Here is a 17,167-nt window from a genome sequence, read left to right as displayed (position 1 = left end):
AAGTGCTGTTAGGGACCGAGGAAGGTTGCCACGACACACCAGGGGATGGGTGGCGAGCACCACGCCCGGCCACCTACAGTGGCGATGTTTACAAATTGCATCAGGTGCTTATTTGAGGCTGAGTCGACCTAGGGGAGGCCCAAGACCGGTTCAGATAATCGTCACCGGTGTTGGCCGTGAGCGGGAATCGAACCTTGGTCACCGGGTTCGTAGCGCAGCGCGCTAACCAGAGGTGGGACAAAGTCATTGTTATGCAAGTCCAAGTCGAGTCGCAAGTCATCAAATTCATGACTCGAGTCTGACTCGAGTCCAAGTCACATGACTCTAGTCCACATCTCATAGGTGGGACAAAGTCATTGTTATGCAAGTCCAAGTCGAGTCGCAAGTCATCAAATTCATGACTCGAGTCTGACTCGAGTCCAAGTCACATGACTCGAGTCCACACCTCTGGCGCTAACCGCTGCACACACACACACATCCACACACAAAGATCCCAAATAGAGCCATCACAGACTGTTGGGGGCAAATGTTTTTTGTTTGTTATCGAGCACCTACTAAGAGCAGCACGGCGCACTTACACACACACACACGTCACGTCACGTCCACGCGCGTCTTGTCGCGAGCGTTATTCACATAGACATTTGTGTGTTTGCGAGGTTATATTCACTCGTGCGTTACTACGTCGCGTGTATTTCGTGCAAGTTCAAGTGGCGTTTGCGTGCAGCCATCGACGCAGCGTGGGGGACTCCACGAAAAACACAAACACACACACAGACACACACACACAGACCCCCCCCCCCCAAACAGACTAGAGCACGAATCGTCGGCGCGCCACGAAACGTCGACGCCGTCCTTCAACGCCACGAGGTGTCGACACGGAACGTCGGGCTAGAAAGGGAAGAAAAAAAGTTACCCGGTGGAACGAACGTGGACTCGACTGATCGCGCGTTTGCGAGCTCCTCTCCCAGCGAGAAGCCACTTCACACTGACCCCCCCCACCTCCTCGGGGGGCCACGGTGACCTTTGGGTGCCGGGGTCATCAGGGGGGGGGGGTCTGGGTTAGAGTCGGGGTTAGGGTTGGGGTTGGATGGAGGTTGGGAATTCGGGGTCGTGGATAGGGTTAGTAGGGTCAGATGGTATTCAGGTCTCTGGCTCGGCATGGAGCTCGAAATCATGATTTAGGCTCGGGGATAGGGGTGGAGTTGAGGAATGATGTAGGGTCAGAGTTGGGGTTTTGATTCGGATTCGCGTTGGAGTTAGAGACTCGCGTAGCTTTCGGATTAGGGCGAGGGTTTGGGATTAGGGTTCAGGTTAGGATTGGGGTTAGAGTAAGGCTAAGGGTTTGGGTTAAGGCTCAAGCTAGGGTTGGGGTTAAGGTTCGGATTAAGCCTAGGGTTTGGGTTGCGGTTAGGGTTATAACTGGGATTCGGGTTAGGGGTGGGTTGGCCTCAGTGATTATTCACGCTTGGGATGAGGATTTTGATTAGAGTTGGGGGGCAGGGCCAAGTTGGACAAACGCTGACGTCACCACCAGGACACGCGCTATCGATCCGGGCTCCTTCATCCGGGGTGAGACAAGGCGAGGAGGACGAATTGGAGGGGAAAGGGGAATCTGGTACTCGAGTGGCGCCTTTAATAGGCAATCGCAGACACAAGCACGTGACGGCACCACCCCTCCCCCACCACCTGCCTGCGGTCTCACGCGACCAGGTGGTGTGCAGGCGAGTAAACCTGTGTGCAGGTGAGAATGTGGACAGGTGGGATCGCGTGTCACAGTGAGGAAGGAAGCATGTCCAGGTGAGGCAGCATGTCCAGGTGAGGCTGTGTGTCCAGGTGAGGAAGCATGTACAGGTGAGGCAGCATGTCCAGGTTCAGCAGCGTGTCCAAGTGAGGCAGCGTGTCCAGGTGAGGCAGCGTGTCCAGGTGAGGCAGCATGTCCAGGTGAGGAAGCATGTCCAGGTGAGGTTACTTGTCCAGGTGAGGCATTGTGTCCAGGTGAGGCCGCGTGTCCAGGTGAGGCTGCGTGTCCAGGTGAGGCAGCGTGTCCAGGTGAGATCGCTTGTCCAGGTGAGGCAGCGTGTCCAGGTGAGATTGCTTGTCCAGGTGAGGCTGCGTGTCCAGGTGAGGCAGCGTGTCCAGGTGAGATCGCTTGTCCAGGTGAGGCAGCGTGTCCAGGTGAGGAAGCATGTCCGGGTGAGGAAGCATGTCCAGGTTCGGCAGCGTGTTCAGGTTCGGCAGCGTGTCCAGGTGAGGCCGCGTGCCCAGGTGAGGCTGCGTGTCCAGGTGAGGTCGCTTCTCTACAGGTGAGGCTGCGTGCCCAGGTGAGGCAGCGTGTCCAGGTGACGCTGCGTGTCCAGATGAGGTTACTTGTCCAGGTGAGGCAGCGTGTCCAGGTGATATCGCGTGTCCAGGTGAGGTCGCTTCTCTACAGGTGTGTGTCCTCCTCCTCGTGTTGCTCTCTCTTGCTGGGAGCCCCGGGGTGTGAGGTGTGCTGGGGGGCCCAAGGGGGTCTGGCCACCCCCGGAGGGACCCCTCGTGGAGGGGGCAGCCCCGGCCCGGGCCCCCCATTCCAGCTGTGGGGCCGCTCCTGCATCTCGGGACGGGGGTCCATCGCCGGGTTGTCGTGGCAACCAAAGCGCGGTCCCTGCATCTCCTCGGTGAGCCGCTGCCATGGAAACGTGGGGCAGAGACAAAAACCACAACAACCGCATTCACCGCTGAGTGGTGGCGATGTCTCCACAGTGCTTGTGCCAGGCTAGGTGCACTTTGAGCCGATCGCTCTTCGATGACATGTCAGCCAGCCACTCGACCTTTGAGGCTCCACAGCCCGGACAGAGTGAGGCCGCCCCCACCTCTCCCCGAGGGAATACAAGCAGTCCTCGCTTAGCGAGCAAGATGTGTTCCTGCAGAATCAGCGCTAAAGGGGGCCAGTACACGATTGTATATATGGGGATGCATTCCTGACAGCGTTATATATCTTTTTTGTATTCATATGAGCACTATATGAGGGCTTTGTCGGCAAAAGTGTGAATACTAATACAGATGGTAAACATTTCATGAATTAAAAAAAATAACGTGTGTTAAAAACGTCACTAAGTATGATGCACTGTATTGACACGTGCATTCTACTGTACTCCTACAAGGTAGTGGCGGGGGAGCTGCTACGCTGCCAATCCGGGATCCTTCTCAGAGTGGAGCTCCGTGATCTTCGTGATGCCCTCAGTCTACATTTCTGTGGCGAGGTTTCATTTTGCTTGATATTTCATCGCTCCATCTCCGCGATGGACGCCAGCTCTCCAGACGCGTCACGGTGGCGAGATGTTAACTACCTCGCGTGGTATACAGGAGGTCGTGGGTTCGATCTCATCCCTGACACCTGCTACTGTATATTTGGAGTTTGCGTGTCTCTCTCTCTCTCTATCATCATCACGGTGGCTAGGAGATGTTAACTACCTCGCCTGGTGTATAGGAGGTCGTAGGTTCGATCTCATCCCTGACGCCTGCTGCTGTATATTTGGAGTTTGCGTGTCTCTCTCTCTCTATCATCATCATCACGGTGGCTAGGAGATGTTAACTACCTCGCCTGGTGTATAGGAGGTCGTAGGTTCGATCTCATCCCTGACACCTGCTGCTGTATATTTGGAGTTTGCGTGTCTCTCTCCCCGTGGTCGCGTGGATTAGTTTTTCTCTGGGTCCTCCACATTTAGAAACTTGCGTTGAGATTATCTCGATGACGTTGCTGCTATGAATGGCGGGGCCACTTTGTAGAGTTATCGTTTGTAGCCAGGTCGCTCCTGAAAAATAAGCTAATACCTCAGTGGGCTTTTCCTGGAAGGATGGGGATGGCTTCGTGTTGTATTTGTTTGTGTTTTGATGATTTGATAATTGGTTCTTTACCCTTTTATCTGGCAACAAAACTGACACCTTTTAACAAGGAGTCATGTTTGCATAGACCGCAATACCTGCAGTCATAATACAAACAAAAGAACATAACTCTGATAATGTGCACTGTCCTTGAAGTTGATTGATCCACACCCGAGACAGCTTTCGCTAGAGCCTAGTCTCATATGGGTTGGACCAGATGACGCCAAAAGGCGCACAACTCAAAGACAATGCACCATCAGAGTATGTTGCCAGATAGAAGGGTAAAGAACCAATTATCATATTTTTACTGGCAAATGAGGTTCCCATAGTGTTTTGATGATTTGTTTACCTTTCTTGTACGTTGCACTACTATCGTGTTATTGTACCGTTTGTTGTTGTAGCGTCATCATCAGGTGTGAAACCCACAGCAAGAAAATTTGAAAAAAAAAATTATTGCTGTGGGTTTCACACCTGGTGATGATTGTTCGTGTTGCAGTCGAAACGTCGTGAGAATTTTATTGTTTGATATTTTTATTATTTTATTGTTTCCCTTCTACATGACTTTACTGAAAGAACCAAGAATATGAATCCCTGCAGTCACGAAAGCTTTAAATCAAAATAGAACCCACTCCTAAACGGCCACCCCTCCAAAGAGGCCAATTTGTTCACTTACCAACCGTTTCCCTGCGAACGACCAGCTGTTGTGGCTACGGTAAATATTAATTCATGCATTGATTAACCACGTTTTTATTTTAATGTTGTGTGCTTATAATGTTGTTAGTATCTTTATGTATTAATATCCATTGCTGAAATATGATAAGCTTACGTTTTTTGGGTGAAAAAAGGTGTAACTTTCGATGCTATTGGAACGAATGAAGCCTTTAACGTGCATTCCCTAAACTCGCTTACCGACCAAATCATCCCCTCTACTCGCTTAACGACCAAATCATCCGCTATACTCGCTTAACGACCAATCATCCCTTATACTCGCTTAACGACCAAATCATCCCCTCTACTCGCTTCACGACCAAATCATCCCCTCTACTCGCTTAACGACCAAATCATCCCCTCTACTCGCTTAACGACCAACTCATCCCCTATACTCGCTTCACGACCAAATCATCCCCTCTACTCGCTTAACGACCAAATCATCCCCTATACTCGCTTAACGACCAAATCATCCCCTATACTCGCTTCACGACCAACTCATCCCCTATACTCGCTTAACGACCAAATCATCCCCTATACTCGCTTCACGACCAACTCATCCCCTATACTCGCTTAACGACCAAATCATCCCCTATACTCGCTTAACGACCAAATCATCCCCTATACTCGCTTCACGACCAAATCATCCCCTATACTCGCTTAACGACCAAATCATCCCCTATACTCGCTTAACGACCAAATCATCCCCTCTACTCGCTTAACGACCAAATCATCCCCTATACTCGCTTAACGACCAAATCATCCCCTCTACTCGCTTCACGACCAAATCATCCCCTATACTCGCTTAACGACCAAATCATCCCCTATACTCGCTTAACGACCAACTCATCCCCTATACTCGCTTCACGACCAAATTATCCTCTCTACTCGCTTAACGACCAAATCATCCCCTATACTCGCTTAACGACCAAATCATCCCCTCTACTCGCTTAACGACCAACTCATCCCCTATACTCGCTTCACGACCAAATCATCCCCTCTACTCGCTTAACGACCAAATCATCCACTATACTCGCTTAACGACCAAATCATCCCCTATACTCGCTTCACGACCAACTCATCCCCTATACTCGCTTCACGACCAACTCATCCCCTATACTCGCTTAACGACCAAATCATCCCCTATACTCGCTTAACGACCAAATCATCCCCTATACTCGCTTCACGACCAACTCATCCCCTATACTCGCTTCACGACCAAATCATCCCCTATACTCGCTTAACGACCAAATCATCCCCTATACTCGCTTAACTACCAAATCATCCCCTCTACTCGCTTAACGACCAAATCATCCCCTATACTCGCTTAACGACCAAATCATCCCCTCTACTCGCTTCACGACCAAATCATCCCCTATACTCGCTTAACGACCAAATCATCCCCTATACTCGCTTAACGACCAACTCATCCCCTATACTCGCTTCACGACCAAATCATCCCCTCTACTCGCTTAACGACCAAATCATCCCCTATACTCGCTTAACGACCAAATCATCCCCTCTACTCGCTTAACGACCAACTCATCCCCTATACTCGCTTCACGACCAAATCATCCCCTCTACTCGCTTAACGACCAAATCATCCCCTATACTCGCTTAACGACCAAATCATCCCCTATACTCGCTTCACGACCAACTCATCCCCTATACTCGCTTCACGACCAAATCATCCCCTCTACTCGCTTAACGACCAAATCATCCCCTATACTCGCTTAACGACCAAATCATCCCCTCTACTCGCTTAACGACCAAATCATCCCCTCTACTCGCTTCACGACCAAATCATCCCCTCTACTCGCTTCACGACCAAATCATCCCCTATACTCGCTTCACGACCAAATAATCCCCTATACTCGCTTCACGACCAAATCATCCCCTATACTCGCTTAACGACCAAATCATCCCCTCTACTCGCTTCACGACCAAATCATCCCCTATACTCGCTTCACGACCAATCATCCCCTATACTCGCTTCACGACCAAATCATTCCCTATACTCGCTTAACGACCAACTCATCCCCTATACTCGCTTAACGACCAAATCATCCTCTCTACTCGCTTAACGACCAACTCATCCCCTATACTCGCTTCACGACCAATTCATCCCCTATACTCGCTTCACGACCAAATCATTCCCTCTACTCGCTTCACGACCAAATCATCCCCTCTACTCGCTTAACGACCAACTCATCCCCTATACTCGCTTCACGACCAAATCATCCCCTCTACTCGCTTCACGACCAAATCATTCCCTCTACTCGCTTCACGACCAAATCATCCCCTATACTCGCTTCACGACCAAATCATCCCCTATACTCGCTTCACGACCAAATCATTCCCTCTACTCGCTTCACGACCAAATCATCCCCTCTACTCGCTTAACGACCAACTCATCCCCTATACTCGCTTCACGACCAAATCATCCCCTATACTCGCTTAACGACCAAATCATCCCCTCTACTCGCTTCACGACCAAATCATCCCCTATACTCGCTTCACGACCAAATCATTCCCTATACTCGCTTAACGACCAACTCATCCCCTCTACTCGCTTAACGACCAAATCATCCCCTCTACTCGCTTAACGACCAACTCATCCCCTATACTCGCTTCACGACCAAATCATTCCCTCTACTCGCTTAACGACCAAATCATCCCCTCTACTCGCTTCACGACCAAATCATCCCCTATACTCGCTTCACGACCAAATCATCCCCTCTACTCGCTTAACGACCAAATCATCCCCTCTACTCGCTTAACGACCAACTCATCCCCTATACTCGCTTAACGACCAAATCATCCCCTCTACTCGCTTAACGACCAACTCATCCCCTATACTCGCTTCACGACCAAATCATTCCCTATACTCGCTTAACGACCAAATCATCCCCTCTACTCGCTTAACGACCAAATCATCCCCTCTACTCGCTTCACGACCAAATCATCCCCTATACTCGCTTCACGACCAAATCATCCCCTATACTCGCTTAACGACCAAATCATCCCCTCTACTCGCTTCACGACCAAATCATCCCCTCTACTCGCTTAACGACCAAATCATCCCCTCTACTCGCTTCACGACCAAATCATCCCCTCTACTCGCTTAGCGACCAAATCATCCCCTCTACTCGCTTAACGACCAAATCATCCCCTCTACTCGCTTAACGACCAAATCATCCCCTCTACTCGCTTAACGACCAAATCATCCCCTCTACTCGCTTAACGACCAAATCATCCCCTCTACTCGCTTAACGACCAAATCATCCCCTCTACTCGCTTCACGACCAAATCATCCCCTCTACTCGCTTAACGACCAAATCATCCCCTCTACTCGCTTCACGACCAAATCATCCCCTCTACTCGCTTCACGACCAAATCATCCCCTATACTCGCTTAACGACCAAATCATCCCCTCTACTCGCTTCACGACCAAATCATCCCCTCTACTCGCTTAACGACCAAATCATCCCCTCTACTCGCTTAACGACCAAATCATCCCCTCTACTCGCTTCACGACCAAATCATCCCCTCTACTCGCTTCACGACCAAATCATCCCCTCTACTCGCTTCACGACCAAATCATCCCCTCTACTCGCTTAACGACCAAATCATCCCCTCTACTCGCTTCACGACCAAATCATCCCCTCTACTCGCTTCACGACCAAATCATCCCCTCTACTCGCTTCACGACCAAATCATCCCCTCTACTCGCTTCACGACCAAATCATCCCCTATACTCGCTTCACGACCAAATCATCCCCTCTACTCGCTTCACGACCAAATCATCCCCTCTACTCGCTTCACGACCAAATCATCCCCTATACTCGCTTCACGACCAAATCATCCCCTCTACTCGCTTAACGACCAAATCATCCCCTATACTCGCTTAACGACCAAATCATCCCCTATACTCGCTTCACGACCCAATCGCTTAACGGCCGGTTTCGTGGAACCAATCGCCGTCGTTACGAGGAGGGGGATCCCCTGTACTGGCGTTAATGAGTGAATGACCGTGTGAATGAGTTCATTTGATTTGTTACAAGGACGGTCGCGTTTCACCAGTTTCGCGGCTCTTTTACTGTGTTGCTGCTGCTTGAGCACTGCAGCAGCAGCAGTAACAACAGAGAGAACACGAGACGGAGTCGAGTACGGGACAGTAGGGGGTACAGCTGGTGGGTGCATCTGACGGTCATCTCAGTCAGCCAACCCATGGCACCTGCTGGGTCTGCCTCGAGACCTCCTGCTGCCGGCAGCGAGCGTTCGGCAATTCACGTGATGGCCTCAAAGTGCACCTGGCCTGGCACAGGCGCCGTGGTGACGTTACCGTCACTTAGGGGTGAATGACGGCTGTGTTGGTGCAGCAGGGGGCCTTCAGGGATGTTGCACAACCAGCAGACGAAGGGACGAGGTTATTTACCGGTCGTAAACAAAACACCCGAATTACACCCCCCCTCCCCCTGAGTGCAAATACTAGTCGTAATTTAGATTTGAAGCTTTCGTGACTGCAAGGATTCATACTCTTAGGTTTTTTCGGTAAAATCACGTGGGTAAAAATAAATAATAGAAATAAAAGTGTCTTAATTAAATTATTTTCCCCTATTATTTCTATTATTATTACTTATTTTTACCTACGTGACTTTACCGAAAAAACCTAAGAGTACTAGTAGTAATTTACATTTATTTGTGAGGAGCATTCCACTAATGTCTCAAGGCGCTTTGTAAGAATCAGGATAGGCCAAGATAAAACAGAAACTAAAGAGAATAAACTGACTTAAGAAGACGTTTAACGCCGTATAGGCTTTCTCGACCAATGTTATCCGTAACAGAGTTTTTTTGGGTAATATCCAGAGATGATCTAAGCCACGAAAACCTCTATTGTGGTTAAGAAGATGTGGTATTAAGACGAGGCTTGATGAAAGCAGAGGTGTGGACTCGAGTCATGTGACTTGGACTCGAGTCAGACTCGAGTCATGAATTTGATGACTTGCGACTCGACTTGGACTTGCATAACAATGACTTTGTCCCACCTATGAGATGTGGACTCGAGTCATGTGACTTGGACTCGAGTCAGACTCGAGTCATGAATTTGATGACTTGCGACTCGACTTGGACTTGCATAACAATGACTTTGTCCCACCTCTGGATGAAAGTATCCGCACTATCGGATGATCGAATTTCCAAGGGTAGGAAATCCCGCGACCGTGACGCAGACGCAGCGAGTGACCGCTCACCCCCAAGAACGGAGCCGGGATCGAGGCACGCACGTGAGAATAAAAGTCGGTAACAGGCGCAAGTGATTTGTGTTTTAAGTCTTAATAGGGACAATGGGGAGAATCAAACTGGAGATGAGCGGGTAACGGTTTGTCATGAACTCGGAGCAGCAATGCGTCAATTTTTTTTTTTTTACCAAAACAAAAGTTTTAACAAATGGAATCTTTTAATACGAATAAGGAGGCACGTCTGAGACTACGGAACGGAGTTGGAGATATTAAGTGGTCCTTTCGGTAAATGGCGGATTTAAGCCCAATGATGGTCTCGCCACATATCCAGATTTGAGTTGACCTGCAGGTTGCAATGATGGGTTATAGAATTGGCCTCAAAGCCAAAACGGAGAGCGTAGTGGTTCAGTGTAACGAGATGTTTCAAGGCATGTTCTGCAGCAAGGCGGTAGATGGTGCCGCTCACATAAATGAGCGTGTGAGTTTGTGAAAATTGAGTGACCGCGAGTGAATGAGTCGCGTACCCCGCTCTTCGCTCTCCGCGCACTCCTCCTCCACGCGGCGCACGCGGCCGCCAGTGCCAGGAGCAGTGCACACGCCACACCCAGTGCCCCCAGCAGGGCGGGGAGGGGGGGCCCCCGGGGATCCTCTCCACCTGCAGGGGCCCCCGCCTCCTCATCCTCCGCAGGGTCCCTCGTGCCCCCAGTTTCCTTCCCCGCACGCCCCCCAGCCTCCTTCCTGCCAGGGCCCCCAATTCCGTCCTCCCTGTTGAGGCCCCCAGTCTGCACCTCTCCGTGAGGGCCGCTAGGGTCCCCGGTCTCTCTCACAGGCCCTCCAGTCTCTTCCTCCTCCACAGGGCTCCCAGTCTCCTCCCTCTCAGTCTCTTCTTCCTCCTCCACAGGCCCCCCAGCCCCGTCCTCCCTCCCAGGGCCCCCAGCCTCCTCCCTCTCAGTCTCCTCTTCCTCCCTCCCTGGAACCCCATTCTCCTCCCTCCCTGGGCCCTCGGTCTCCTCTCTCCCAGGGCCCCCAGCCTCCTCCCTCTCAGTCTCTTCTTCCTCCCTCCCAGGGCCTCCACTCTCTTCCCTTCCAGGGCTCTCGGTCTCTTCCCTCCCAGGGCCTCCAGCCTCTTCCTCCCTCCCAGAGTCCTCGGTCTCCTCCCTCCCTGGGCCCCCAGCATCCTCCCTCTCAGTCTCCTCCTCCCTCCCTGGGTCCACAGTCTCTCCCACTGGGCCCCCAGCCTCCTCCTCCCTCCCTGGGCCCTCGGTCTCCTCTCTCCCAGGGCCCCCAGCCTCCTCCCTCTCAGTCTCCTCCTCCCTCCCTGGGCCCCCAGTCTCTCCCGCTGGGTCCCCAGTTTCCTCCCTCCCAGGGCCCTCGGTCCCCTCCCCAGCCTCCTCCTCCCTTACGAGGCCCCCAGTCTCTTCCCTCCCTGGGCCGCCAGCCTCCTCCCTCCCTGGACCCCCAGTGTCTCTCACTGGGTCCAAATTCTCCTCCATCTCAGGGCTCTCGGTCCCGTCCCTCCCAGGGCCCTCAGCCTCTCCCACTGGGCCCCCAGTCTCCTCCATCTCACGGCTCTCGGTCCCCTCACTCCCTGGACCCCCAGCCTCCTCCCTCCCAGGGCTCCCAGCCTCATTCTCCCTCCCTGGACCCCCAGCCTCTCCCACTGGGCCCCCAGCCTCCTCCATCTCAGGGCTCTCGGTCCCCTCGCTCCCAGGAACCCCAGCCTCCTCCTCCCTCCCGATTTCTTCAACCCCACGTTCTCCAACCTCCTGAACACACAGAGGAGACAACAATATTGGCCACTAGGTGGCGGCGATGTCACCAGAGCGCTTGTGACAGACCAGGTGCTCTTTTGAGGTCAAGTAAAGTGTTGTAGGCTCGCTGATCGGAGGTCACGGCACAGACGCAGGCCATGAGCTGAATTAAATGACTGGCAGATGCACCACCTGTGCCCCCTTCTGTGCCAACTTATTGCGTTTTAGCCGCCCAACTCTCCGCTCGTTATTGTGAGCGTCGCTCCTGCGCCCTCCGTTGTTGGAGGGCGACTACCTCCACCTGCCCAGTAGCAGCGTCCTTCACGAGCCTCCTTCCTTCACGAGCCTCCTTCACTGAGGTCGATCTTGACACCGCTGGTACGAGCCTTCGGCAAGCCAACTCAGGTCCACATCCTCGCTTACCGCATCAGTCCATCTCTTCTCTAGCCCGTTGGCGTGTCCATTTAGCTTCCTCTATCTGGCCAAACAGAAACTGCATCGCCAGCTCTTTCAAGGACGTGTTTAACCAGTCCAGCCTGGTTAAACACGTCTTCTTTTGTACGGCTGATGTAGACAACTATCAGTGCCGGATTAAGCTAGTGCAGGGCCTGTAGTATATGTCATAAAGGGGCCCTAATTTTTTTTTAAATACGTAAATATTAAAACACACATTTGTAACTTGCACAGTAAAGGAATTGCATTTTTTATATGCTATACAGCTAGATAGAACGACAAATCGCTAACCTTAAACACTGAGTCGTTCATAAAAGTTTAAGGCAGTACTGTAGTAATAGAGCGAGTGCAGAATCACTGAACCGGAATTGACAGCTTGAAAGCATTTAGCGCGGCGCCCTTGAAAGTGCGGGGCCCGTAGAATATGTAGCTACTTTTGCTACGAGGATAATCCGGCACTGACGACAATTGCGCATTCAGGTGGTCAAGGCCAGATAACCGCGTCAGAAGCAGCGGCGTTGTATCGCCGTGATGTCTCCTTAGTATTTGTGGATCGGGCATTGCGTTGCTATACGTTGCATATGGTCTGTTCCGGATGACCACAGTCGTACACCGAAGAGTTTTTCATTTTTAATGTATGCATCAGGTATCCGAATCTGCCATGGTTTGTGGTTTAGGGTGGACTATGGGTTTCGTGGAAGATCAAACTCAGGGATGTTCCATGATGGATCGTGGGCAGGCCAGCCGGAATGTTTTGAACCGGTGCAGATGTTACATTCGATGGCTCGACGTTTCGCAAGCATAGAGAAGGGAGGGCATAACAGTGGCCGAAAAGACCAGGAGGTTTGTGTGGAGCGACAGACCAAATATCTCCCACGCAGCAGCGTTACGCATCAAATGAAAAAGAATGCCACTCCAGTGAGCCTGAAGTGAAACCACGGCTACCAAGACGGAGCTGGTCACGAGCACACTGAGCACACTGCCCATGGGGGGGGGGGGGGCACGGAAACTCCTTCATTCTCTCCACAACTGCCCCATCACGCACGGGGAGTCGAAAGGGCTGGGGCGTTCAACGACGCACACATACCGAGGCAGGTACCTCGACGTGAACACGGAGGTTGACGCATGCGTCGAGTTGTGGAGTCAGGCAAGTGGGTGAGGGCTACGGGAGAGGGGTTGGGGGGGGGGGTTTCAGGAGCAGCATGGGTCTGCCCCCTCCTCCCCTCCATCTGTCGAGGTAAATCCCCGCGTGTAATCTGCGCTAAAGCCGGTAACGGAGTTGGCCTCCCTCTACACGGGTCTCTTCCATTTCCTCCCTCGGTTCACCTCCCATCTCGCATACCACTATTATCTCCCCACTCTTCTCCATCCTACCCCCCCCCCCCGCTGACCCCCCCGCTGACCCCCCCGCCCCCCGCTGACCCCCCCCCCCGAATGAAATCGTCGTGGCTGAGACCAGACTCACAAATCCACGGCTCACAATGGCCGCTCGCCACCCCCCCTCTCCCCGTGTGGATCAAGAAGAGAAGAACAAAGGGCATTCATAGTCCAGCCCTGCCCCCAACCATCAACATCACCACCATCACCCACCATCATCGCCCACTCACCACCACTTCGCATTCCATCACCCACATCGCCACCACGATCACTACCACCGTCACCACAATCAGATACTACCATCATCACCAACTACCACCACTATTATCAACATTATCAGTACCACCACCATCAACAACAACAACCGCCGTTCACCACTAAGTGGCGGTGACGTCACCACGGCATTTGTGCCAAGTTAGGTGTACTTTCATCAACCCCACCGTCACTACCCCGATCATCATCATCACTACCCCACCATCACTACTCCACCATCACTACCCCACCATTACTATACCTATCATAATCATCACTTCCCGACCATCACTATACCGCTTTCATCATCATCACCATCACTACCCCTATCATCATCACCATCACTACCCCTATCACCATCACTACCCCACCATCATTACCCCACCATCACTATACCCCTATCATCACCATCACTATCCCTATCATCATCACTACCGCACCATTACTATACCCCGATCATCATCACTACCCCACCATCACTATACCCCTATCATCATCACCATCACTACCCCTATCATCATCACTACCCCACCATTACTATACCCCTATCATCATCACTACCCCACCATCACTATACCCCTATCATCATCATCACCATCACTACCCCACATCACTACCCCACCATCACTATACCCCTATCATCATCATCATCACTACCCCACCATTACTATACCCCGATCATCATCACTACCCCACCATCACTACCCCACCATCACTATACCCCTATCATCATCACTACCCCACCGTCACTACCCCGATCATCATCATCACTACCCCACCATCACTATACCCCTATCATCATCACCATCACTACCCCTATCATCATCACTACCCCACCATCACTACCCCACCATAACTATACCCCTATCAACATCATCACTACCCCACCATCACTACCCCTATCATCATCACTACCCCACCATCACTATACCCCTATCATCATCACTACCCCACCATCACTACCCCACCATTACTATACCCCTATCATCATCATGACTACCCCACCATCACTACCCCTATCATCATCATCACTACCCCACCATCACTATACCCCTATCATGACTACCCCACCATCACTACCCCACCATCACTAACCCACCATTACTATACCCCTATCATCATCATCATCACTACCCCACCATCACTACCCCTATCATCATCACTACCCCACCATCACTACCCCACCATCACTATACCCCTATCATCATCATCACTACCCCACCATCACTATACCCCTATCATCATCATCACTACCCCTATCACCATCACTATACCCCTATCATCATCACCATCACTACCCCTATCACCATCACTACCCCTATCATCACCATCATTGCCGCTATCAGCACCACGATCACCACCACCCCTCCCCGCCCACACCTGCCGGGACGGGGTCCCCCCGGAGTCACGTGGGGTCACAGGTGCGCTAGTGGGCGTGGTCTGTGCAGGCCCTGCCGCCTCCTGATTGGTCGGAGCCTGGGCGCCGGGCGTGACGTCACTCGGTTCAAAATCCACCGCCTCATCACCTGCACACATCACCATGTCCATCGTTACCATCACCATCGTTACCATCACCACCGTTACCATCGTTACCATCACCACCACCATCGTCACCATCACCATCGTTACCATCACCACCACCATCGTTACCATCACCATCGTTACCATCACCACCACCATCGTTACCATCACCATCGTTACTATCACTACCATCATCGTTACCATCACTACCATCACCATCGTTACCATCACTACCATCACCATCGTTACCACCACCACCATCGTTACCATCACCACCACCATTACCACCATCATTACCACCATCACCAACATCATCACCATCATTGCTATCACCAACATCATTAAGCCCCACCACCACCACCAATATCAATACCACCAATATCACCACCACCACCACCAATATCAATACCACCAATATCACCACCACCACCACCACCACCACGAACATCATCACCATTGTTACTGTCACCAACATCATTACCACCATCACCAACATCATTACCACCATCACCAACATCATTACCACCAACATCACCAAGAATACCACCATCATTACCACCAACATCACCACAAACATCACCAACAATACTGTACCACCATTAGCACCGACATCAATAAATCCCCATTACAATGACCACTAACCGCCACGAACCCCATTGCCCACAACAACCACCACCACCACCACTAACCCCCACACACCACAACTACCACCACCGCCACTAACCCCCACACACCACCACCACCGCCACTAACCCCCACACACCACAACCACCACCACCACTAACCCACACACACCACACTGCGTGGCCGAGTTCCCCCTCACCTGTTGGCTGCGGAGTCTGAAAGTTCGTGGCGGCCGACAGAGGGGGGGTCCCAGCGGTGGCCCCGGTGAGAGGCCCTAGAGGGGGGGGTCCCGTGGGGGTGCCGGGCTCAGGGGTCCACGTTGGGACCCCGGGCGTCGGGGTCCTGGCTTCGCGACCCCCTGGCTCGTCTGCTCCAGTGCTCGGCTGCCCTCCATCACCACCAACATCGCCACCAACATCACCACCAACATCACCACCATCACCAACAGCGGCTCGAGCAGCGAGCAGCAGCAGAAGCAGAGTCGCGTACGGTGCAGTGGAGCGTAGAGACATCACCATCATCACCATCATCACCGCGAGGTAGTGATGGCGGCTGACATCGCTCCTGACAACAATTCACAACTTGGAGCCCTTTGGGGGGGGGGGGTGAGCGATGGAGGTGGGGGGGGGATGGTGGATGGATGGTGGAGGATGAGGGGTGATGTTGGATGGAACGTGAGGGGCCTGGGTGAGGGAAGGTGGATGGTGATGGTGGATGAGGGGATGATGGTGGATGGAGGGCGAGGGATGGTGGTGATGGGTCCCGTGTAAACCTCCCGAGCGTTGCCCCGTCCCGTTAGAAATAAGAACTCCCGTGAGGGGGGAGAGGCGGGGAGAGCGGGGAGAGCGATAAAAGAGAGTGGGAGAGAGAGGCAAGAGTGGGGGCGGGGGGGTTCATCCATCCTCAGTGCGCGCCCAGTGGTTACCATGGAGACGGGATGAGTGAGGAGAGTGGGAGAGATGGGAGGAGGGGAGAGATGGGAGGAGGGGAGAGATGGGAGGAGGGGAGAGTGGGAGAGATGGGAGGAGGGGAGAGATGAGAGGAGGGGAGAGATGGGAGAGTGGGAGAGATGGGAGGAGGGGAGATGGGAGGAGGGGAGAGATGGGAGGGGAGAGCGGGGGAGATGGGAGGAGGGGAGAGTGGGAGAGATGGGAGGGGAGACATGGGAGGAGAGGAGAGCGGGGGAGATGGGAGGAGGGGAGAGTGGGAGTGGCGGGGAGGGAGTGAGGGGACTGGAGTTGAGATGGAGGGAAGTGCAGAGGTGGGAGAAGGGAGACTTCGGGGGGGAGAGCGAGGAGACGGGAGTTGAACGACTGACGCGGGATGAGAGAGTGAGCGAGAGAGTGAGCGAGAGAGTGAGCGAGAGGTGGGGGTTTA

At 52.6% G+C, this 17,167-nt stretch overlaps 1 protein-coding gene across 1 annotated transcript; it reads right to left on the bottom strand.

Annotated features, from left to right (window-relative positions):
- Nucleotides 1-516: 516 nt before the first annotated feature.
- Nucleotides 517-16,741, bottom strand: LOC144947277 (uncharacterized). The gene is made up of 4 exons (XM_078876505.1): nucleotides 15,990-16,741; nucleotides 15,026-15,171; nucleotides 10,337-11,578; nucleotides 517-2,665 (listed from the first exon to the last, which is right to left on the bottom strand). Exons 1-4 carry the CDS (start codon nucleotides 16,318-16,320, stop codon nucleotides 2,426-2,428), a joined length of 1,959 nt encoding a protein of 652 aa, XP_078732631.1. The 5' UTR covers nucleotides 16,321-16,741; the 3' UTR covers nucleotides 517-2,425.
- Between the last annotated feature and the right edge of the window lie 426 nt (nucleotides 16,742-17,167).

The sequence above is a fragment of the Lampetra fluviatilis genome, chromosome 44 (genome assembly GCF_964198595.1).
Source record: "Lampetra fluviatilis chromosome 44, kcLamFluv1.1, whole genome shotgun sequence".
Classification (NCBI taxonomy): Eukaryota; Metazoa; Chordata; class Hyperoartia; order Petromyzontiformes; family Petromyzontidae; genus Lampetra; species Lampetra fluviatilis.
Note: the sequence above shows the minus strand (reverse complement) of the source record. Positions and strands in the feature narration are given on the sequence as shown.